The sequence below is a fragment of the Ranitomeya imitator genome, chromosome 5 (genome assembly GCF_032444005.1).
Source record: "Ranitomeya imitator isolate aRanImi1 chromosome 5, aRanImi1.pri, whole genome shotgun sequence".
NCBI classification, from domain to species: Eukaryota; Metazoa; Chordata; class Amphibia; order Anura; family Dendrobatidae; genus Ranitomeya; species Ranitomeya imitator.
The window spans coordinates 530238878-530263529 of NC_091286.1; the positions used below are offsets into that span (position 1 = coordinate 530238878).

Here is a 24652-nt window from a genome sequence, read left to right on the forward strand (position 1 = left end):
AGAGACTTTCTTTGGTAGGATTGCGTCACCTTAACACCCTCCCCCCCCCCCCCCCGATCCTTGCCTTGGTACACTGAGGGCATCTGAGGACCCCAGGGTACAGTGGCCTGTGAGACTCAGCCCTAAGCAGCTCTAAGCAGGATCTTACAGGCCAAGTAAGGCTGAAGTGTATGAAACCAGCCATCAAACCAAGAAGTATGTGTGTCCCAGAGTGGGATTAAGTGAAAAAAATAAAATATGTAAAAAGAAAACAAACACAAATCACAAAAACCCGTTTTGCAATGTAGCAGCTTTAGTGTTAAAACAAAAATAAACTAAACCTACACAATGGTATCGCCACGTTCAGAAGGAATCAATCTATAAAACTGGAGTGTTAATTTATTCTTATAGTGAAAACCATCAAAAATAACAAACTCCAAAAATATCGCCCTGTCCTGATACTGACACACAAAATTGAATAAAAAGCAATCATATGGAAAAAAAAAGGTGTAACTGGAAACGTCAAATTGTCCTGCAAACAACAAGCCCCAATATGGCTCATTTGACAAACAAAAAATAGTTGCAGCTGTCAAAATGAATCAAACAAACTCATTTTTGTAAAATATTGTTTTTAGTCTGTAAAAGAAGCAAAGCATAAACTATATAAATCTAGTATCGCTGTAATTGTACTGACCTTAACAAGAAATGGGGTAGATGCAATGTTGTGGTAACCAAAAAATCAGAATTCTTTCGGTTTTTATATATTTTTCTTCTCTCGTTACGCTGTTTATCAGATTAAATCTTTTTAAATTTTGATCGGGCATTTCTGAACGCAGCGATGCCAAATGTGTATTTTTGATGTGTTCTTGTGAAATGCTCATCTTCTATGAACACTGGCCACAGAGCGGTGCTCATAGCAGATCTGCAATAAAAGCACGGGGGTCTCCTGCAGACCTTTGGTTGTCATGCCAACCCATCGCGCCCTGCGATCATATGATGGGGCAGGATTAGTGACGCGCTTCCAGCGCGGCTATGTTAAATGCCGCTGTCAAATTGTTGTGATTCCACTCGTGGCTATTAGGGGCTCGTCTCAGCTGATCAAAGGATAGTAAAATTGAAAGGTTGAAAATTGCAAACTTTTTCAAATTTTGGCCAAAATTCTGATATTTTTCACAACAAAAATATATCAATCTAAATTTACTACCAATATAAAGTACAGTGTGTTACGGAAAATCACTCTCCGAATCACTGGGATACGTTGAAGCGTTTGAGTTATTGCCATGTGCAGTGACACTGGTCAGATTTCTAAAATTTGGCCTGGTCATTAAAGTTCAAATTGGCTGTCACTAAGGGGTTAACCCCTTTATGACATGGGACGTACTATCCCGTCCAGGTAGGGTGGGCCCTATGACCATGGACGGGATAGTACGTCCAGCGCGATCGGCGGCGCTCACGGGGGGAGCGCCGCCGATCGCGGCCGGGTGTCAGCTGTTTATCGCAGCTGACATCCGGCACTATGTGCCAGGAGCGGTCACGGACCGCCCCCGTAACATTAACCCCTGGCACATTAACCCCTGGCACACCGCGATCAAAGATTATCGCGATGTGCCGGCGGTGCAGGGAAGCATCGCGCAGGGAGGGGGCTCCCTGCGGGCTTCCCTGAGCCCCCCGCAGCAACGCGATGTGATCGCGTTGCTGCGAGGGTCTCCTCACCTCCCTCCCTGCTCGAGCCCCGGATCCAAGATGGCCGCGGATCCGGGTCCTGCAGGGAGGGAGGTGGCTTCAGAGCCTGCTCAGAGCAGGCACTGTGAAGCAGCCTGCACTGCTATCAGATCGGTGATCTGACAGAGTGCTGTGCACACTGTCAGATCACCGATCTGTGATGTCCCCCCCTGGGACAAAGTAAAAAAGTAAAAAAAAAAAAATTTCAAATGTGTAAAAAACTATTCCAAAATAATGAAAAAAAAAAAAAAATGTTATTCCCATAAATACATTTCTTTATCTAAATAAAAAAAAACAAACAATAAAAGTACATATATTTAGTATCGCCGCGTCCGTAACGGCCCGACCTATAAAACTGGCCCACTAGTTAACCCCTTCAGTAAACACCGTAAGAAAAAAAAAAACGAGGCAAAAAACAACGCTTTATTATCATACCGCCGAACAAAAAGTGGAATAACACGCGATCAAAAAGACAGATATAAATAACCATGGTACCGCTGAAAGCGTCATCTTGTCCCGCAAAAAAACGAGCCGCCATACAGCATCATCAGCAAAAAAAAAAGTTATAGTCCTGAGAATAAAGCGATGCAAAAATAATTTTTTCTATAAAATAGTTTTTATCGTATAAAAGCGCCAAAACATAAAAAAAGATATAAATGAGGTGTCGCTGTAATCGTACTGACCCGAAGAATAAAACTGCTTTATCAATTTTACCAAACGCGGAACGGTATAAACGCCTCCCCCAAAAGAAATTCATGAATAGCTGGTTTTTGGTCATTCTGCCTCACAAAAATCGGAATAAAAAGCGATAAAAAAAGGTCACGTGCCCGAAAATGTTACCAATAAAAGCGTCAACTCGTCCCGCAAAAAACAAGACCTCACATGACTCTGTGGACCAAAATATGGAAAAATTATAGCTCTCAAAATGTGGTAACGCAAAAAATATTTTTTGCAATAAAAAGCGTCTTTCAGTGTGTGACGGCTGCTAATCATAAAAATCCGCTAAAAAACCCGCTATAAAAGTAAATCAAACCCCCCTTCATCACCCCCTTAGTTAGGAAAAAATAAAAAAAATGTATTTATTTCCATTTTCCCATTAGGGTTAGGGCTAGGGTTAGGGTTAGGGCTACAGTTTGGGTTGGGGCTAAAGTTACAGTTAGGGTTTAGATTACATTTACAGTTGGGAATAGGGTTGGGATTAGGGTTAGGGGTGTGTCAGGGTTAGGGTTTCAGTTATAATTGTGGGGTTTCCACTGTTTAGGCACATCAGGGGCTCTCCAAACGCGACATGGCATCCGATCTCAATTCCAGCCAATTCTGCGTTGAAAAAGTAAAACAATGCTTCTTCCCTTCCGAGCTCTCCCGTGTGCCCAAACAGGGGTTTACCCCAACATATGGGGTATCAGCGTACTCAGGACAAATAGGACAACAACTTTTGGGGTCCAATTTCTCATGTTACTCTTGGGAAAATACAAAACTGGGGGCTAAAAAATAATTTTTGTGGGAAAAAAAGAGATTTTTTATTTTCACGGCTCTGCGTTATAAACTGTAGTGAAACACTTGGGGGTTCAAAGTTCTCACAACACATCTAGATTAGTTCCCTGGGGGGTCTAGTTTCCAATATGGGGTCACTTGTGGGGGGTTTCTACTGTTTAGGTACATTAGGGGTTCTGCAAACGCAATGTGACGCCTGCAGACCATTCCATCTAAGTCTGCATTCCAAATGGCGCTCCTTCCCTTCCGAGCTCTCCCGTGTGCCCAAATGGTGGTTTCCCCCCCACATATGGGGTATCATCGCACTCAGGACAAATTGGGCAACAAATTTTGGGGTCCAATTTCTCCTGTTACCCTCGGGAAAATACAAAACTGGGGGCTAAAAAAATAATTTTTGTGGGAAAAAATTTTTTATTTTTACGGCTCTGCATTATAAACTTCTGTGAAGCACTTGGTGGGTCAAAGTGCTCACCACACCTCTAGATAAGTTCCTTAGGGGGTCTACTTTCCAAAATGGTGTCACTTGTGGGGGGTTTCAATGTTTAGGCACATCAGTGGCTCTTCAAACGCAACATGGCGTCCCATCTCAATTCCTGTCAATTTTGCATTGAAAAGTCAAATGGCGCTCCTTCGCTTCCGAGCTCTGCCATGTGCCCAAACAGTGGTTTACCCCCACATGTGGGGTATTGGCGTACTCAGGACAAATTGTACAACGTTTGGGGTCCATTTTCTCCTGTTACCCTTGGTAAAATGAAACAAATTGGAGCTGAATTAAATTTTTTGTGAAAAAAAGTTAAATGTTCATTTTTATTTAAACATTCAAAAAAATTCCTGTGAAGCACCAGAAGGGTTAATAAACTTATTGAATATGGTTTTGAGCACCTTGAGGGGTGTAGTTTTTAGAATGGTGTCACACTTGGGTATTTTCTATCATATAGACCCCTCAAAATGACTTCAAATGAGATGTGGTCCCTAAAAAAAAAATGGTGTTGTAGAAATGAGAAATTGCTGGTCAACTTTTAACCCTTAACTCCCTAACAAAAAAATTTTGGTTCCAAAATTGTGCTGATGTAAAGTAGACATGTGGGAAATGTTACTTATTAAGTATTTTGTGTGACATAGCTCTGTGATTTAATTGCATAAAAATTCAAAGATGGAAAATTGCGAAATTTTCATAATTTTCGCCAAATTTCCGTTTTTTTCACAAATAAACGCAGGTACTATCAAAGAATTTTTACCATTGTCATGAAGTACAATATGTCACGAGAAAACAATGTCAGAATCACTGGGATCCGTTGAAGCGTTCCAGAGTTATAACCTCATAAAGGGACAGTGGTCAGAATTGTAAAAATTGGCCCGGTCATTAACGTGCAAACCACCCTTGGGGGTAAAGGGGTTAATGGTCTTCCGCTGTTAAACCTTATAAAAGTTTTAAATAAACTGACAACTGGGTGTTACTAGTTAGGGAGGGGGGCCTGTACACTCAGATGCCCAATCAGTTCCAATACTGGCAGTACTGGATCATGTGGGGACACCCCACCAAATGTTAGTAGTCATGGGGAAGGGTAATGTCCGCTTGCTATGTTCATTTCTAGGAGGAATACCAGAGCAATAACTTCGGAGTGCTAATAAAATGCTTTTGTTAAAGACAAGTATCCTGTCAAATGGCCGTGTCAGGAATGGGGTAAGGGCCTCATTGATGGCTCAGTCCTGAGGCTTGATTTGTGGAGAATGGGCTGTGCGGCTTGTAGCTTTTTGTTGGTGTGACATCCTTGAAAGTGGTGATGTGACCTGCTTGTGTGTCTCCAGCCATGTTGTCACTACATAGGCTAGCGCTCTCCAGACACTGAAGCAAGTGTCCATGCAGCCTTCTAGTCTGGCTTCTGGGCTAGATGATTTACCCAGCCATGCCCTACCTGCACTCAAGCCATGCTTCAAATTTATTGCCAAATCATACCGTCAGTTTGAGCTTGTGGAATTGCTGCTTTTGATGGATTAGCCGGCGTGCAGATTACTTTTGCCTGTTGGCGTTGCTGGCTGCTGTTCTCCGCTCCCTGCAGTTAGCAGCTGCTGAGGACTTTCCATCTCTACATTGAAGCAATCCAGCTAAAACTGTACTTGTTGGTTGGGAAATGCTATCCTGCCTCTTGGCAGTGTCCTGGCTGCATTCTGTTATCTAATTAATGGCCGGCTCTGTGAAATTTCAGCCGTTTAATACTTCATGCCCCAGCATGTTCATTAATTTAGCGTATTTTTCTTGGATTTGCAACTATATTACATTATTATATTATTATTATATTATTATACAACTATATTACATTAAGCCCCTGCTGTAAACTAAGAGGTCAATAGCCTTGTGTGTGTCTTTTTTCATCACATCGTGGAGTGGAGGGATAACTAAGATAAGCCCCCCTGCACATGTGATAGCCGTCTGTTGGCCTAAAGTCACCTCAATCCGTGACGTAGGGGTGACGGTCACGGTGGGAATCCTGACCCAGTGTTGACAGCGGTCAGGGGGAATCGTGACTCTGCTCCCTTACTAATCTCACTAACACACCCCTCCCCCTGTCCGACCACAACCTACTGACATTCTCGTCCCTCTCCTCTCCTAGTGTGCAACCCCCACTCCACAAACTCACTCACCCTCGCAGAAATCTCAAACATCTCAACTTACAATCACTCTCTGAGTCCCTTCTCCCTCTCACAGACATAGCTTCCCTTCATGACACAGATGCTGCTGCCATTTTTTATAACACCACAATAACAACAACACTCGATTCGGCCGCCCCACTCATGCATAGTAAAACTCGTACAATTAACAGGCAGCCCTGGCTGACCAGCCTGACCAAAGAATTGAGACGGGCTTCCAGGATTGCTGAGCGGAGATGGAAGCGATCCCACTCTGCCGACCACTTCACTGCATACAAGCAGTCCCTCGCCAGCTTCAAGTCTGCGCTCACTGCCGCAAAACAAACTTACTTCTCATCCCTCATATCCTCCCTGTCTCACAACCCTAAACAGCTTTTCAACACTTTCAATTCTCTACTCCGTCCCCCCGCACCTCCTCCCTCCCCCCTCATTTCTGCTGATGACTTCGCCTCTTTCTTTAAACAGAAGATCGATACGATCAGAGAAAGCTTTGGCCCACAGCGCCCACTGCCACTCTTAGCTGCTCAACCCTGCTCCTCCAAAACCAGCTTCTCCACCATGACAGAAGATCAGCTCTCCACCCTCCTGTCAAGATCACACCTCCCCACCTGCACGCTTGACCCGCTCCCATCCCACCTCATCCCTAACCTTTCCACGGTCTTCATCCCAACCCTAACGCACCTCTTCAACCTCTCACTCACAACAGGTGTCTTTCCCTCATCCTTCAAGCATGCCAAGATCACACCCATCCTCAAAAAGCCCTCCCTCGACCCATCCTCTGTGTCTAGCTATCGCCCAATATCTCTTCTCCCTTATGCCTCCAAATTGCTGGAGCAACACGTCCATCTTGAACTGTCCTCCCACTTCTCCTCCTGCTCCCTCTTTGATCGGTTACAATCAGGCTTCCGTTCCCATCACTCAACTGAAACTGCCCTAACTAAAGTCACCAATGACCTACTAACTGCCAGGAGCAAGCGACACTACTCTGTCCTCCTTCTCCTGGACTTGTCTTCTGCCTTTGACACTGTTGACCACTCCCTTTTGCTACAAATCCTCTCATCCCTTGGCATCACAGACTTGGCCCTTTCCTGGATCTCGTCATAACTGACAGACCGAACATTCAGTGTCTCCCTCCCCCACACCACCTCCTCACTTCGCCCCTTGTCAGTCGGTGTTCCTCAAGGCTCTGTTCTAGGACCCCTACTCTTCTCCATCTACACTTTCGGCCTGGGACAGCTCATAGAATCCCACGGTATGCAGTACCATCTCTACGCCGACGACACGCAGATCTACCTCTCCGGACCTGACCTCTCCTCCTTGCTTACCAAAATCCCGCACTGTCTGTCTGCCATTTCAGCCTTCTTTTCTGCTTGCTTTCTACAACTGAACATGGACAAAACAGAATTCATCATCTTTCCCCCATCTCACTCTACCCCTCCACCAGACCTATCCATCAATGTCAATGGCTGCTCACTTTCCCCAGTCCCACACGCCCGGTGCCTCGGGGTGATCCTCGACTCTGCCCTCTCTTTCAAGCCACATATCCAAGCCCTTGCCTCCTCCTGTCTCAAACTCAAAAATATTTCCCGGATCCGTGCTTTCCTTGACCGCAACACTGCAAAAACGCTAGTGCATGTCCTTATCATCTCCCGCCTCGACTACTGCAACCTCCTACTCTCTGGACTCCCCTCTAGCACTCTGGCACCACTCCAATCCATCCTACACTCTGCTGCCCGACTAATCGACCTGTCCCCCCGCTATTCCCCAGCCTCTCCCCTGTGTCAAGCCCTTCACTGGCTTCCTATCGCCCAGAGACTCCAGTTCAAAACCCTCACACTGACATACAAAGCCATCCACAACCTGTCTCCTCCATACATCTGTGACATGGTCTCCCGGTACCTACCTACACGCGACCTCCGATCCTCCCAAGACCTCCTTCTCTACTCCCCTCTCATCTCTTCTTCCCATAACCGCATCCAAGACTTCTCCCGTGCTTCCCCCATACTCTGGAACTCTCTACCCCAACACATCAGACTTGCGCCTACCATTGAAACCTTCAAAAAGAACCTGAAGACTCATCTCTTCCGACAAGCCTACAGCCTGCAGTGATCCTCAACCTACTGAACAGCCGCACAGCCATCTCTTCCCTCTCCTAGTGTATCCTCACCCACCCCCTGCAGACTGTGAGCCCTCGCGGGCAGGGTCCTCCCTCCTTATGTACTCGTGTGCCTTGTTATCTGCTCATGTTTAATGTAATTGTCTATATTTGCCCCGTATTCACATGTAAAGCGCCATGGAATAAATGGCGCTATAAAAATGTATAATAATAAAAAATAATAATAATTGAGAAGCTCCGGGAAAAAAACACGCAAAATCTTTCCTGCGAAAGTAGTCTGGATTTGCTCAGGAAAATTCTGCACACTTTCCTAAACGTGGGCACATATTATGGATGTAGTGGGCAAATCTCATAATTTACTTTAAAGAGAACGTGACAGCTGATACATGCTATCCAATCAGCAGGCACCATGTATCGGTTACTGACTCTATGATCTCAGCCAGGTATGTCTGACTCTGAAACCCTACATCATTGCAGAGAAAAACCTATTCTAATAGCCGTCTGGGACCAGACCCCACAAGTGACTAGTCGGACAGGTGGGTACCCAGCCTGCTGCTTTGTAGTGATGGGCTCTGCCAACGTGCGTGTATAGGGAGAGATCGATCAGTCACTGTATAGTGGGAGAAGCCGCAGGGGACCGACCTGCCTGACTAGTCTACAGCACGGCTCTGTCACCAGTAATGTCAGTCACTGTATACTGGGAGAAGCTGCAGGGGACCGACCTGCCTGACTAGTCTACAGCACGGCTCTGTCATCGGTGGCTATTTAAATGTTTCTCCATGAAACGCTGCAACGGTTAAGGCACAGTTTTGGTTGAGATCGTACGGCCGGTGCTTGATGCACTCTGCCCACGGATTGTACCCACTTTCAGGTTCCATTGAAAAGGACTGAGGCATCTGTCACACTCTGAATTCACACCTGATTTCCACATAAAAATTATCGTATGGAAAATCTGCACTTTTCAAAGCCAAAGATAAACCCAAGTGTGCGTCATTAAGGCCTAACAACGTTTTGCTTTTTCTTTAACCAATGAGGATTTTTTTTTTTAATTTAATAAAATCCCCTTTTTCTCCAAAGGGATGGGCAATACGTGATCACTGCAGTGTATCAAAAACGGAAAAGAACTACTCTTATCCTTGCTCATTATTCATGTGCCTCCTTTTTTCTATTGTATGGTCACCGCACCCCCATGCAGTTGATTAATAAAAGAGCCACCTTGACAGAATGCAGCATTAGTGCTTTTAGTTAAAAATGCCTGGGGGGGGGGGGGGGGGGGAGTGTGACAGGTTCCCTTTAAAGGAACCGTCCATCTAAGTGAGTATGGCTGGCTTTAATGCTGGGGGAGCCATATATATAAAGTAAATTAAATATGGCAGCGTCCTGCTGAGATCTTCAGATTATTGTTCTTTGTGACCTTCTTAATGTGTTTACAATTGTGTTAATAGTTTTCCTGTTTCTCATCCTGGACCACAGTTAATCGTGTTCTTATATTACTTGTATTAATAAGTGGATCAATGCATCTTTTTATGTTACATTAAGACATGGAGACTGTTGTGATAGAGGCTGAATTATAAATCGCTCTTTGAAAAAATCAGGTCTTTGAAGTTTTATTGCAGCTTTTTTCCCCTCCTTCCATCAATATTAGAGACGTGTGGGCATATAGGATTGTGCAGTGAGGAGCGAGATAAAGATGAAAAGTCAGTGTAGACTGCTTGACTGCGTGGTTTAACAAGTCTGCCTTCAAACTGGAGCACCAGTAAAAAACTCTGAAACGGCGAAGTGCGCAGATGAAATATTAATACATTGTCTGGAGACGGGCACTTGAAAGGGAACTGCTTCCGAAAGTTGTCTTTTATGGGATTGTGACGTCCTTTGTATCTCTTGAGTACTGCATGAAAATCTCATGTGACTAATGCCGCACTTGTAAATACTGCCTTCCTAAACTGAACATGGCTGCTTTTTTGTTCTTGAAGTCTTAATTCGGAGCTAGTTTTCTGCATGGGTTTTGCTTATATTGAGCATTCGATTTCCAATTCTACAAGGGCGGCAGATGTCCCTACATTTAGGGATGGGCATTTGTTCTACTACTGCGACTTCTTGATCAGTGGGGATAATGGAGAGGAAAGTTTATCTAGCTTTGATGCTGCTTTCCCTTGTCCTTTGTGCTTTTATTGCTTCCTTTGCTCTTTTTAGTTGCTTTCTGCCTTGCTTGTTACTTTTGTTCCTGCTCCCCCATTTATATGGCCTCTTACCTTGTCTGTAGAGCGCAGCACCCTCCTCCCTCCAGTATTGCGGGTGACACATCTGCATGAGTGCAATTTATATGAATTGTAATCCATTATATACAAAGACATACCGTACTTGTGATTTTGATTGCAGAGAAAACATTTACTTAAAGGGGGGTCGCTGATGAAAACAAGTTCACTGGAAAATGTATTGGTCATTGGGTGTCTGACTGCTGGGACCCCATCGATCAGCAGAACAGGGAACTTGTATCCCCATTTTAAAGGGTCAGCAGTGCACAAGCTCAACTACTGCTTTATTCGTCCTCTACGTGACCTCCGGAAAAAGTTGAGCACAGCGCTGACCAACCCCATAGGGGAATAATGATCAGAGCGGCAGACCGAGCATGGGATACTCATGGGAGTAAAAGTGCCAAATTCTAGCTAATCTGTAGGGACCCCCACTGAGCAGTAAGCAGTCACCTATCCATAAAATACTTGTTTCACTGAACGACACCTTTTTCATGAATGCTGCACTAGATGTTTTATGCCCTATTCATCAGAATATTACTTTACAGAGAACTTTTTTTAAAGATTTATTGAACTATACAGGATGGGACTGAACCTCTAGATCTGAGGAAGTCTGACCACCCCACTGATTGCCGGATTAGAGGAACGTCCTTCCACCTTTCTCACCGTGAGAGCAGAGGATCGTTGTGTTCTTATTCTGCAGGGGTCTGAAGAGATTGTCCTCACACTGTATTGGTGAGGTGCTTCCACCCACAGATTCTACATGTTCTCATGCTTGTTGTGTAATTACTTCTTACCACAACTCGCCTTTTGAGGGTAGATTTTCTTGGATTGGTGATGCAGTTTTTCAAACTCAAGTCCAGTATGGATTCAAAGGGCTTGGAATTACAAGGTTAAGGGCCCACTCCCACCACCATTTATATCACACTAATTTTTTATTTTTTCCCCACAAACCGAATCTGACAGTGGAAAAAAAAAATCAAAGCATTCTGCGATTTCACTCGAATATCAGATGGCACTTGCCGATTCAAGTGTTTTGGTGCATGGAAATTAGCGGACTGTACTCGATGACCTCTGTCTGCAGTCCAGATTCCCCAGACACATGATGGAGAAATGTTGTTCTCCATCTGCTCCTCACATTGTGATCTGATTCCCTCACCTGATCAGTCATTGGCATAATTCATTTCTCTCAGATGTGAGAATCTACGGGCATGTGACCCTAGACCTATAATTCTCTATGGCTGGATCCTTGACTTTGGCTCCTGGAAGCTGCAGCAGTATGTTTTCAATGAACACTGGTCAATGCCAACCAAACTCCAATATTTAGCGCCGCTCTAGTTTTGTTTTCCCCCTTTTTTTTTTCTTACAGAATCTTTTATCTCTGGCATAAATCAGACTATACACATTAGCTGATCCTGCTGATGTCAAACCTAAAGTTCTGCCAAATATATCCGCCAGCACCTTATTCCTGCCTGTTCATTCTGATCACATGCATGCTTTACTCAGGGTTTGGGTGGGAGCAGTAGCAGTCGGCCAAGAGGGGCAGAAGGGGTGTTGGAAGAAGTTACATTATTTAAAGATTGTATTTTTCTTTTTTCTAGTATCCTTTCAGACATTTTCACAAAATCCACAGAGAATGCTATCTGATGATTGCTCGACTCATTTAAGTGGCTGATATGATGAACTGACTGTAAATTGGGCAACTCATCTGTGTTATTCTGAAGGAGAAAATCTGACTGCCCTTTAAGCCATAACAATCCATGGTTTGCCTGTAGCTCTAAGACAACCCCTTGCCGGTCAGTGCTGACACACAGTCCTGGGTGCATGATTCCCTCCAGACCAGTGTAGTTATGATGCAGTCCAAACTGTGAATACATTGCCTACAGGATAGTGTAACTATGGTTGTACAGTCATATAATCCTCTATTACGCGTCTTTCCACTGCTAGTTGTATGTTTTGACTCATTTGATGTCATTCTTCCCCAGAGTTTCCCATCAGATGAAGGCTGGCCTTTTGCTAAATACCTGGGAGCCTGTGGCAGAATGGTGGCGGTCAACTATGTGGGAGAAGAACTCTGGAGTTTCTATAATGCTCCGTGGGAGAAGCGAGTGGACCTTGCATGGCAGCTAATGGAGATTGCTGAACAGCTCACGAACAATGACTTTGAATTTGCACTTTACCTCCTGGATGTCAGCTTTGACAACTTTGCCGTTGGCCCTCGAGATGGAAAAGTAATCATTGTTGATGCGGAAAACGTATTGGTAGCAGATAAAAAGTTAATAAAACAAAGTAAGTTGTGATGACTCTTAGACGTCTTCAAAAATGGTAATCAAAATATGGCATAAAAGTTCTTTTGATTAAAGGTGGGGATCAGATTCCTAGAAGCTTATCGTTCTGCTGATAGACTGGGACTGCTCTAGAGTTCTCTTGTTTTCTTAAGGACACGTTCAGTATTTGGTCAGTATTTTACATCAGTGTATTTAAGCCAAAATCAGGAGTGGAACAATCAGAGGAAAAGTATAATAGAAACATATGCACCACTTCTGTATTTATCACTCACTCCTGGTTTTGGCTTACAAATACTGAGGTAAAATACTGACCAAAACCTGAATGTGTGATTGTGGCCTGAGCCAGCACCCTACATTTAGTAATAGCTGTGTCTGGTATTGCAACCCCAGTACCAGGCATAGCCCCTTGCAAAAGTATGGAGCTACGCGTGGTGTACAGCCGGGGATCGCATTTAGCGCTCCGCGTACAGCGCCTCTGCTGAGTTGCTGCTTCCTGAGTTTTACAGCAGCTCTCCACTGTATCATTAGAAGTTACTAGAGGCTTGCTGAGTCTTGGGCTAAGTGCACACGCTGCGGAATTGCCGCAGAAATTTCCACGGCAATTCCACAACTCCTGCCACGGGTTTATCGCATGCGGAATTGGCATGCGTTTTCCCGGTAAACACTAGCATTTTGCAAGCATAATTAGCTTGCAGAATGCTAGTGTTTTCCAAGCAATCTGTAGCATTGCTTGGAAAACTGATTGACAGGTTGGTCACACTTGTCAAACATAGTGTTTGACAAGTGTGACCAACTTTTTACTATTGATGCTGTTATGCAGCATCAATAGTACAAACATCTAATGTTAAAAATAATAAAAAATGGTTATTCTCACCTTCCGACGGCCCCGATCTCCTCAGCGGTGCACGCAGCGGCTGGGATGCTGTGTGCAAAGCACCTGGGATGACGCCACGGTCACGTGACCGCGATGTCATCCCAGGTCCTTCGCACACAGCATCCCTGGGAACGGAAGGCGCCGCGTGCACCGGTGGGAGGATTCCGGAGGCCATCGGAAGGGGAGTATATCACTATTTTTTATTTCAATTCTCTTTTTTTAACAGTGATATGGTGCCCAGTCCATGGAGGAGAGTCTCCTCCACCCGGGGTACCATCCGCACATGATCCGCTTACTTCCCGCATGGTGGGCATAGCCAAATGCGGAAAGTAAGTGATCAATGCATTCCTATGTGTGCGGAATCCCTGCGATTCTGCAAATTAATGAACATGCTGCGTTTTTTTCCAGAATGCGTTTCCGCTCAGGAAAAAAAAAACGCAGCATGTGCATACAAAATGCGGATTGCATTCTTTTAATAGAATGCTTAATGTGAGCGTTTTTTTCACTGTTATCGCGTTTTTATAGCGAAAAAATGTGAAAAATCTGGAATGTGGCCTTAGTGGCCTCATGGTTTTGCGAAAACTGCACAGCGTTTGGCAGGATGCAAGCCACAAGTAATTTCTAATCATGCAGCAGACAAATGTTGTGAGAATCGGGAGGCAGCATCTCTGCAGATGCATCTGACACATTGTACAGCAGACTGGTCCGATCGGGTCTGCACTTATGTACTCGCGAAGTACACTGCATGCTTAATATCAACATCAGATGATTCTTATGTGATGTGCCCATGCTGTGCCATATTCTATGACCGTCTGCTGCTTTGTTGTAGCATCTGTGCCTTCACATGTAAGGACTTACGATGTCCCAGATGTGGACTTCTACAGCTCCTCCCTTAGGTGCCGATTCACAATGTGGATTTGTACCCCGTCCTTATAGTAATTGTGACTGTAAGTTGTAGTTGTTACGGTCAGGCAGACCATTTCCATTTCAGTATGTGATGCGGTTCCTTTCTGATCCTTATGCCTGATGCCATTAACTCTGTATCCTCTTCTGGTTGAGCAGAGGTGAATAATAAACGATCATTACGTGGTTATTTTCGGACATGTGGCGATGGAGTCCTGGCATGTATAAATAGGCAAATGGGCACAAACCCAAGCTGCTGCCGCTCTGTTGGGAGAGCCGGCCAGATAATAACTTGTCAGTTTGCTTCAGACTCGTGCCCATATTTATCTTGTTCTGGAAGTTCAGCACCTGTTCCTCTGCACGACAGACATGATTGATGGATAAAGTCTCTCCAATGAATCTTAGATTTTCTCCCTCACATAGTAAGGATGATCTAGTGCCTACTTTACCATGTTTTTGTTTTGCTCTTTGTGTTTAGATATCTCTGAAAACTGAGCGAACAGGAGCCATATATTTGCTGCTGATGTTGGAACAGAGTCTGGGGAATATTCCAAAATGCTCTACTTTAATTTAATTTCTGATCTAGTTAATCAGTGTAACATGTGCTGGTTTTATATTAGGTGTAATTAAATTTTCTCAGAAGTATAGCTTAAATGCAATAATGCCTTTTACACAGTGTCAGACCCCTGGTTAGAATTTCCAATTATCTCCAGTCTCTTAAAGGCAGTCTTACATGAAAATAGATAAAAAAACTGTCTTTTTATGTTGGCGATTAGGATTATATGGTGACACGAAGATCACCCTGAGACACTGTAATCGATTACATCCATTATTGCAAAAGTGTCACATTGTGACAATGGACAGTCGCAAATGTTTCCAACCGTGTTGGATTTTCCGCCACTGGTTGGAAATCAAACTCAAAACATCGGAGCTCTGAAATGGTCGCATTAATGGTTTGTCGCTCGACTCTCCAGGGAGTTGCCATCATGCAACCGCTTGCCGTGTAGCTCCAGCCTAAAAGTTACATGGAGTTTGTTTCAGATAGGTGATGAACAACAAAAACCCTCAGAATCACTAGAACATGGGTCCCGATCTCCTGTTCTTACTTACTGTTTTAGGGATTGAATTTAGTGCATGTACTGTACAACAATGCCACTTGATTAAGTGAGAGAAAAATTCCAGCTTCATAAAAACTCCAACATTTTATTTACCGGTAAATATTTTTTTTTAAATGATTCCATATCATGATAGAACAGGCAACACGTATCGAACGCAAGGTGCGTTTTGTCAGAGCTTTGGCAGAACTTGGCTTGCATTTGAAGTGCTTACATGATATGGAATCTTTTTAATTACCGTATATACTCAAGTATAAGCTGAGATTTTCAGCCCAAATTTTTGGGCTGAAAGTGCCCCTCTCGGCTTATACTCGAGTCACGGTGGGAGGCAGGGTCGGCGGGTGAGGGGGAGAGGGCGCTGAGGCATACTCGCCTAGTCCCGGCGCTCCTGACGCTCCCCCTGCCTGTCACACTGTCTCCGGGTGTCGCAGCTCTTCCCCCTGTTCAGCAGTCACGTGGGACCGCTCATTAGAGAAATGAATATGGACTCCACTCCTATAGGGGTGGAGCCACATATTCATTCCTCTGAGCGGTGCCAGTGACCGCTGACAGGAAGAGCTGCGGCACCCGAAGACCGTGTGACAGGCAGGGGCGGCGTCAGGACCGCCGGGACTAGGTGAATATTTTATATTCACCTGTCCACGTTCCACACGCCGGGCGCCACTCTGTCTTCGCGTCCTCTTGCACTGACTGTTCAGGTCAGAGGGCGCGATGACGCATATAGTGTGCGCCGCCCTCTGCCTGATCAGTCAGTGCGGAGAGACGCCAGGACGGGGCGCTGAGGAGCTGCAAGCAAGAGAGGTGAGTATGGCATTTTCTCTAGTAACCCCCCACGACAGCACACCTGGAGGATGTTACCCCTTTCCTAATAGGGACAGGAAATGACAAGAGGTTAAATAACCCCTCCCTCATCCTCCCCTCAGTGTTCTTTCCTGTCCCTACTAGGGATGAAGAGGTCATCCCAGGTGCACTGTGCCGGCAGCGGTCACCGGGGGGAATACAGATAATCTGGCCGGGCAGCTGGGATCAGACTTACGTCCATTCCCTGTCGCTGCTCCCGTCTCCTCCGACTCGGGACTCCTTCGCCACCATTCCGCGCCTGCGGGTAAGGTCTGGGGCGTTCTTTGGCTGGAGGCCTCTCGGAGCTCTCCAGCCCTTCTCCTCCTCTGCACCGCGCGCGCGTGTGTGGGTACTTCCGGTCTGAAGCCGGCGGCCGGATGTGACGTCAGACGCCGGCCGGCTTCTCTGAATCAGGAAGTTCCTCGTGCGTTCCAGCCAGGAACGCTAGGAGATAGCATGGAAGACGTCGGCGTTCTCCCCCCACGTACTTCCGGACACCGGAGGAGGAGGTCCTCATCCAGGAGGACAGGTGCTGCGTCCGGTCGCCTATATATTCAGGCCCTGGACAGGAAGACATCGCAGGTAGGACCACTGTGTGGTGAAGACTATGGAGATGTCTGCTTCCTCACGCTCTGCACCTGCAGAACACAGCACCATCCCGGCCCCAGTGAGTAGTCTGGCCCCGGGTGTCCATTCCCTGATGTGGGTTGTAGTCTTATGATTCCTTCTCCCCTTTCTTTTTAGGGGGACAAGGAACCCACATCAGGAAGCAAAACAAAAACTACCCGCAAATGCGCAGTTTGTATGAAGAAGCTGTCCTCTTCATACAAGAAATCATTGTGCAAAGAATGCACAGACAAAATTATCAGCGAGGAACGGCCATCCCTGATAGAGGAGATTAAAACCTTAATCCAGCAGGAGATTAAAACATCTCTGGCCACTCTTTCTCAGCCTACACCATCTCCTAGTGCCCCTCCTGAGGCTAAGAAAAGGAAACTTAATCCACAGGAGGAAGAGCAGGAGGACTCTCAGGGAGAGACGTCGGACGAACCCCCAGAGGAGGGTGAATTATCCCTGGACTCTGAAACTGTCCAGCAAGAGAGATACTACTTCTCTTCATCTGATATAGAAGAACTCCTTACGGCTGTAAGGAAAACTATGGAGGTTGAGGAAGAGAAGACGGCACAGTCCGTGCAAGAAGAGATGTTTGGAGGACTTCGTTCTAGGAAGCGTCAGGTGTTTCCTATTCACCAAAACATCCGAGATTTAGTTCTGGACGAGTGGGAATCCCCAGAAAAGAAGCTGACTACTCCAGCGGAAATTAAAGACAGATTTCCTGTGGATGCCGAGACAGCGTCATGCTGGTCAGAAGTCCCAAAAGTGGACGTCCAGATTGCCAGAGTAGCCAAAAAGACCACGCTACCATTCGAGGATGCCTCCCAACTGAGAGACCCTCTGGAACGTAAGATGGACGGACTACTAAGGAAGTCGTGGGAAACGTCAGCATCTTTACTGAACATCAATTCAGTATCCACTTGCGTGGCTAGATCGATGCATCGCTGGCTGGGGCAGCTAGAGGAGCACTTGTCCTCAGGTACTCCGAGAGAAGATATTCTGGCCTCCTTGCCTATCTTCCAGAAAGCAACAGGCTTTTTAGCAGATGCTTCTGCAGAATCCGTGAGAGTGACGGCGAGATCATCCGCACTGTCAAACTCGGTAAGGCGTGCACTCTGGCTAAGATCCTGGTCTGGGGATATGACTTCCAAGATGAGGCTGTGTTCTATTCCCTTTAAAGGAAAGTATATGTTTGGACCAGCCTTGGATGACCTTTTGGAGAAGGCTTCGGACAAGAAAAAGACCTTACCAGAACCTAGAAACCCTAGGAAAAGACCCTTCCGCACTCAGCAGGAGCATACTCCTCAATACAGAGGAAAGGGTAAAACAGGTCGCTGGAGCTATCCGAAAGGAGGGAAAGACAGGAATCTTTTTCTTTCACAACCCCAAAACCAGAGAAAGCAATGACGCCGTCATAGTGGGGGGTCGAATTTCGAACTTCCTCCCAGTCTGGCAAGAGATCGGTGTGGATCAGTGGACCTTAAGATTGGTCAAAGAGGGGATGAAAATAGAGTTTACATCATATCCCCAAAAAAGAATGAAAACTACAACGTTATCAACACCGAAGCTACAATCCACCCTGATAACTGGGATAGAAGATCTCTTAATCAACAAGGTGATCTCCACAGTCCCAAAAGACGAAAGAAACAAGGGCCATTATTCCAGCCTATTTCTGATAAGGAAACCAAACGGAACCCATCGGATGATAATCAATCTGAAACCGCTGAATCAATATGTAACCTACAGAAGATTCAGAATGGAGTCCGTCAGATCGACAGTACCCTTAATAGGGCAAGACTTCGTCATGGCAACCATCGACTTACAGGACGCATATTATCACGTCCCAGTCCATCCAACCTATCGGAAATTTCTAAGGTTTGCAGTCACCAGAGGAGAAGTTATAGACCACTTCCAGTTCAATGTCCTCCCATTCGGACTATCATCAGCTCCAAGGATCTTTACAAAGGTCATGTCCGAGGTGATGGCGTACATCAGAAGTCGACGGATATGCATAATCCCATACCTCGACGACCTCTTGGTAGTGGCTCCCACGGTTCCAATTCTACAGGAACATCTTCAAACAACAGTCCAGATCCTGTCATCTCTGGGTTGGGTGATAAACCCCAAAAAATCGGATATGGTTCCGTCCACAACGAAGATCTTTTTAGGGGTCTTATTAGACTCCCACAGACAAACATCTTTCTTGCCCGAACAAAAACGGTCCCTGCTTACATCAAGGATAAGAACATTGCGGGACAAGAAGAGAGTATCTCTAAGATGGGCCATGTCGGTTCTAGGTACCATGACATCTTGCATCCAGATGGTGGCATGGGCTCAAGCCCACACCAGGATACTTCAGACTCATATTCTGTCAAGCTGGGACGGATCCCCAGGTTCTCTAGACAAAAAGATCCGGATACCACCGCATGTAAAGTCCTCATTAACATGGTGGCTACAAAAAGAGAACTTAATGAGAGGAGTTCCCTGGTTGCAGGTCCCAGCAGTGACCATAACAGTAGATGCCAGTGGAAAAGGTTGGGGAGCTACGGTAGACCAGCACATATTCCAGGGATTCTGGTCAGCCGAAATAACACAACAATCCTCGAATTACAAAGAGCTAAAAGCAGTAGAAGAAGTTCTCAAAGCAGCGGTAACTCTTGTACAAAATTCCCACTTAAAAATATACTCAGACAACATGACAACAGTTGCCCACCTTCGCCACCAGGGAAGTACAAGACACGAAGATCTAAAAAGAATATCAGCAAGAATATTTTCGTGGGCCGAAGAACATGTTCTCTCCATATCCGCCCTACACATAAAAGGGGAGATAAACGTACAAGCCGACTTCCTGAGCAGAACAGAGGTCCATCCAGGAGAATGGAGCCTAAACCCAGAAGTCTTTCAGATACTAGTCAAAAGATGGGGACAGCCAGAAGTGGACTTGTTCGCGAACAGTCAGAACGCAAAGGTAGACCAGTTCTTCTCGCTAGATCCGATGAATCCGGGGTTAGCTGTGGACGCATTGGTCCAGCCATGGACATTCTCGCTAGCATACGCGTTCCCGCCATTGCCGATCCTACCAAAAGTCCTGCAGAAAATAAGGGCAGAAAAACTCAAGGTGATCCTAGTGGCTCCACTTTGGCCCAAAAGAGGTTGGTTTGGGGCCCTCATCAGTCTAAAGATAGATGGGCCAATAGCACTTCCACCGGTCAAAGACCTTCTCTACCAGGGGCCAATACTGCATCCAGATCCCGAGAGGCTACACCTAAATGCCTGGCTTCTGAATTCTCAATTCTGAGAACTAGAGGACTATCAAAGAGAGTAATTGAAACATTACAAAAATGTCGCAAAACGGTAACTAATTCTATTTACCAAAAGATCTGGAAGACGTTCATCACGTGGTGTGCTCCTGAGCAACCTAACCCAGATAAACCAAACCTAGCCAAGATCCTGGATTTTCTACAAGATGGGCTGGAGAAGGGTCTCAGACCCAGCACCCTCAAGGTACAAGTGGCAGCCTTGAGCTCTTATTTTGACCAGTCTTTAGCCAACCATAGATGGGTAAGAAGATTCATGACGGCGGCATCCCGCATATCTCCAAGACCCATAAATATAGTTCCATCCTGGGACCTGAATATAGTCCTGAAAGGACTTACACTGCCACCATTTGAACCCTTATCTTCCATAACCATGGATAAACTCGCTTGGAAAACCACCTTCCTGGTAGCTATAACAACAGCCAGAAGAGTGGGTGAACTACAAGCCCTATCAATCAACGAGCCCTACATGAAGATTCTTCAGGACAGGCTTATCCTACGATTAGACCCATCCTTTCTCCCAAAGGTCGTCTCCGATTTCCACAAATCGCAGGAGATAATTCTTCCATCATTCTATCAAGAACCAAAGAATGAGGAAGAGGAACATTTCCATACTTTGGATGTTCGAAGAATGGTACTCTATTATCTTCATGCATCAGAAAAGATTAGAAAAGATCAAAATCTGTTTATTCATCTTCTCGGCCAGAATAAGGGGAAGAAGACTTCCAGATCCACAATTGCAAATTGGATCAAAAGAGCAATCCTGGAGGCTTATCAAATTCAAGGCCTTCCACCACCAGGAAAGCTTACAGCCCATTCTACTAGAGCAACAGCTGTCTCCTGGGCCGAGAAAGCCAGTGCTTCCATCGAGCAAATATGCAGAGCGGCCACGTGGTCCTCGGTCCATACGTTCTCCAAACATTACAGGCTTGACCTGATGTCAAAAGAAGACTTAGCCTTCGGAGAAAAAGTCCTTAGTGCTGTAGTCCCTCCCTAAAAATTACTCTTGGGTACTGCTCCAGGTGTGCTGTCGTGGGGGGTTACTAGAGAAAATAGAATTATTCTTACCGTTAATTCGGTTTCTAGTAACCCACCACGACAGCAGGAGTAATCCCTCCCTTTGCTCAATATACGTTCTGAAAAGAATAAATATAATTTGAAGCATTCATTCTCCTGTGGTCCTTTATAATAACACTGAGGGGAGGATGAGGGAGGGGTTATTTAACCTCTTGTCATTTCCTGTCCCTATTAGGAAAGGGGTAACATCCTCCAGGTGTGCTGTCGTGGTGGGTTACTAGAAACCGAATTAACGGTAAGAATAATTCTATTTTTTTTTTTATTATTATTATTGCAGCAGCAGCAATGGCACAGCTTTCTATGGTACATCTATGGGGCAAGAATGAACGGTGCAGAGCACTATATGGCACAGCTATGGGGCAATGATGAATGGTACAGAGCACTATGGCACAGCTATGGGGCAATAATGAACGTTGCAGAGCACTATATGGCACAGCTATGGGGCAATAATGAATGGTATGGAGCATCTATTTTTATTTTTGAAATTCACCAGTAGCTGCTGCATTTTCCACCCTAGGCTTATACTCGAGTCAATAAGTTTTCCCAGTTTTTTGTGGCAAAATTAAGGGGTCGGCTTATACTCGAGTATATACGGTATATTTTTTTTCTAATAAAATTTAGGATTTTTTAAGAAGCTGGAATTTTTCTGTTCATCTACTTCCACATTCGGTCCCATGGAATCCGGGCTTCTACACGCCTAGATCCTTGGCGAGTTGTTTGTTGGTTTTCCCTCTACTTGCGCCCTTGATTCGGTCTCTGAATCGGTGAGGGAGAACAGACGATCAGAAAACCACCATTTATTTGTTTTGTGAAATGCGTCTTGTATAAGAAATGTGCACATCTCCTGGATGGGATTTACAGTAAAGCCGCATTACCTCATTATTATTTGTGCCTCTGTTTTTCATGAAATATGTTACACTAAATCTTCAAATCTCTGCATTTTCAGATAAACCCGAGAACTGGGACGTGTGGTATGAAAGCAAATTTGATGACTGTGACAAAGAAGCATGCCTTTCTTTCTCAAAAGAAATTCTCTGCTCTCGTACTACTGTGGACCATAACTATTACGCCATTTGCCAGAACCTACTATCTAGACATGCTACGTGGCGTGGGACTTCTGGTGGCCTTCTTCACGACCCTCCAGCAGAAGTTTCCAAAGACGGCCTTCTTGGGACACTGTTGGACGAATGTGCAAACCCAAAGAAAAGATATGGCAGATTTAAGGCTGCCAAGGAATTACGAGAATACCTTGCACAGCTTAGTAATAATGTTAGGTAGCCCATACTATTTTTTTTTTTTTCCTCTTTAGTCAATAAGATTTAATTAGTTGGAGCACGTACAGGTCCTATTGGCTCTAGTATATTCAGAGGGTGTCCCTTCTTAATAGAGGCTTTATGAATGCCATGAAACTGACCTAAGGTGGCAGTGCGGTATACAATCCCTTGCAATCATGCCAGTACATGTTCTCGTCTAATTAAAACTTCTGGAACTACTATTGATTTCCCTCTCTGATTACTGAGAGGAAGATCCGATGTTCATCTCCAGGTCGCTGGGGATAATAGACTTTGGTAGCTTAATTGATTATTCATGTGTCAAAAAGTAGTTGACATGACATATTACATTGGTATCACAATTTTTGTGAAGCTGATGCCTTTACTTGGAAAGTTCAAGTTAAGACCGCTGGCCTGTTTTAAAGGCTTTTTCTTACGTCATTTCATATTTGTATGTTGAAAACACCAGTTTCTGACTCTTGAGTTATTTTTGGGATTTTGTCTTTTGTTGCATCCCGTTTCCAGATGAAAATGTTCAGAGTACTGTAAAAAAAATATTTTTAAAGAGCAGGACTCCCCTATTTTCTGTCTTTCATTTTTATTATTTTGTAATGGCTTTGATTTTTGCTGTAAATGTTACAGTTCTACATTAAAATTTAGTCATTCTTGGGTAACTCTTAAGATGTTTGTTTGACTTGACCGCTTCCCACTGGGATTAATGTTTTGTTTTTTGTTTCTCCTAGTTTTTACAGGGCTTTGTTCCTGGCTGTGGGTGTCATGTGAAATCGTATTTAAATCAGTTGGTCATTTTATCTTTATGAAATGTGTTGAGGCACTTGGTAATGAAGTATCACTGGTTCTCCTCCTGCACTTGGCGGTACGGCCGCCCCCCTAGACTGCACAGCTCTTATCCACAGAATCCTTGCAGATGATGAATGTGGTGACAAGACTTGACCATCAGCCTTCAACTGTAAAACGCTTCACATGGGATTATGATTTTGTAGCCTTAGAAAGGCTGCGTGAACAATACAGTAGGAGACCCATATTGGCAAGTGCCACAAAATACTGAGCCCAATATATTTGCTAAAATAAAGTGACCAAAATCTTTAGTCCACATTTGGCACACAAGTGTGCAGTCACTTAGACTGCAGACTTGTAAGTCTTCACATGGTTCACAGCGTACAATGTCAAGATTCCCTGGTGTTGGCGGCATTACCTGGCTGCCATGTGGCTGCAAGTATGTGACATTCATAGTTCTGGCCACATTCAGACTAGACTTGCAATGCCTTGCTAGATTCTCTTGTATTGAGCAAGGCCGCAAGTGTCTAGTTGGAATCTAGCTGGGTGTATGCATATCCCATATTATCGGTCACACGACCATCTGCCACCTGCAGTGGAGAGACCTCACAGTGAACATTGCACGTGATGTTAAGGTTCCCAAGTCTGCTGTCACATTGTGACTGCAGACTTTTATGCCAAACCTGGACGACACCTTTAAAGATCATTACGCTTCCCATAATGTGATTTTTTTTTTTTTTTAAACTCCTTTTTTTTCTGTGTCCGTAAGTACCGTAATTAAAAAAACACAAACAAACAAAAATTACATTGTAAGTAAATTTGCATTAAAGTGCTAAATTAGAATAACCTGAGCTGTTCAACATAACCAAAATGTGTGCTTGTGCTGTATGGTAGGCTGCTCTACACATCCGTGCTTGTATTTCACAGTTTCCAAGCATGCAGTCATGATGGGTAGATGTAACATGGCAAGACACTACATAATGGTAAATGAGAACAAGACCCTCAGGAGAAATTGTTACAAGCCGTGACTTTGTTCTGCGCGCACAGGAAACAACAATCAGGTGTATAAAGGTGGGCACAATTTGCATGAGGAGCTTCAGACACCATTTCTATGTCTGCAATAGGATTTTTTAGTAATCCTTTGAAAGAAAGGCAAGAGGTTTTATCATTTTAACGTATGGGTGTACACTCCCTTACAGAAGTAATGTCGCTTATCCATGTTATGTAAATAAAAGCTTATAACCTGACGTTAAATTCACTATTGGTTGTATAAATTATTCTTTTGAAAGCTGAAACCCTCCGAAATGTGGTTTAGGTTAAGAAAATAAATTGGCGTCAAGGC

General features: G+C 44.8%; 1 protein-coding gene across 1 annotated transcript in view; it reads left to right on the forward strand.

Annotated features, from left to right (window-relative positions):
- DIPK2A (divergent protein kinase domain 2A) overlaps positions 1 to 23193 on the forward strand; it is a 59308-nt gene extending 36115 nt beyond the window's left edge. Inside the window, exons 2-3 of the mRNA XM_069727587.1 lie at positions 12198 to 12501; positions 22188 to 23193. Of these exons, the coding sequence (XP_069583688.1) occupies positions 12198 to 12501; positions 22188 to 22519 (636 nt within the window). The 3' untranslated portion in view covers positions 22520 to 23193. The remainder of the gene's footprint in view (positions 1 to 12197; positions 12502 to 22187) is intronic.
- Positions 23194 to 24652: the final 1459 nt, after the last annotated feature.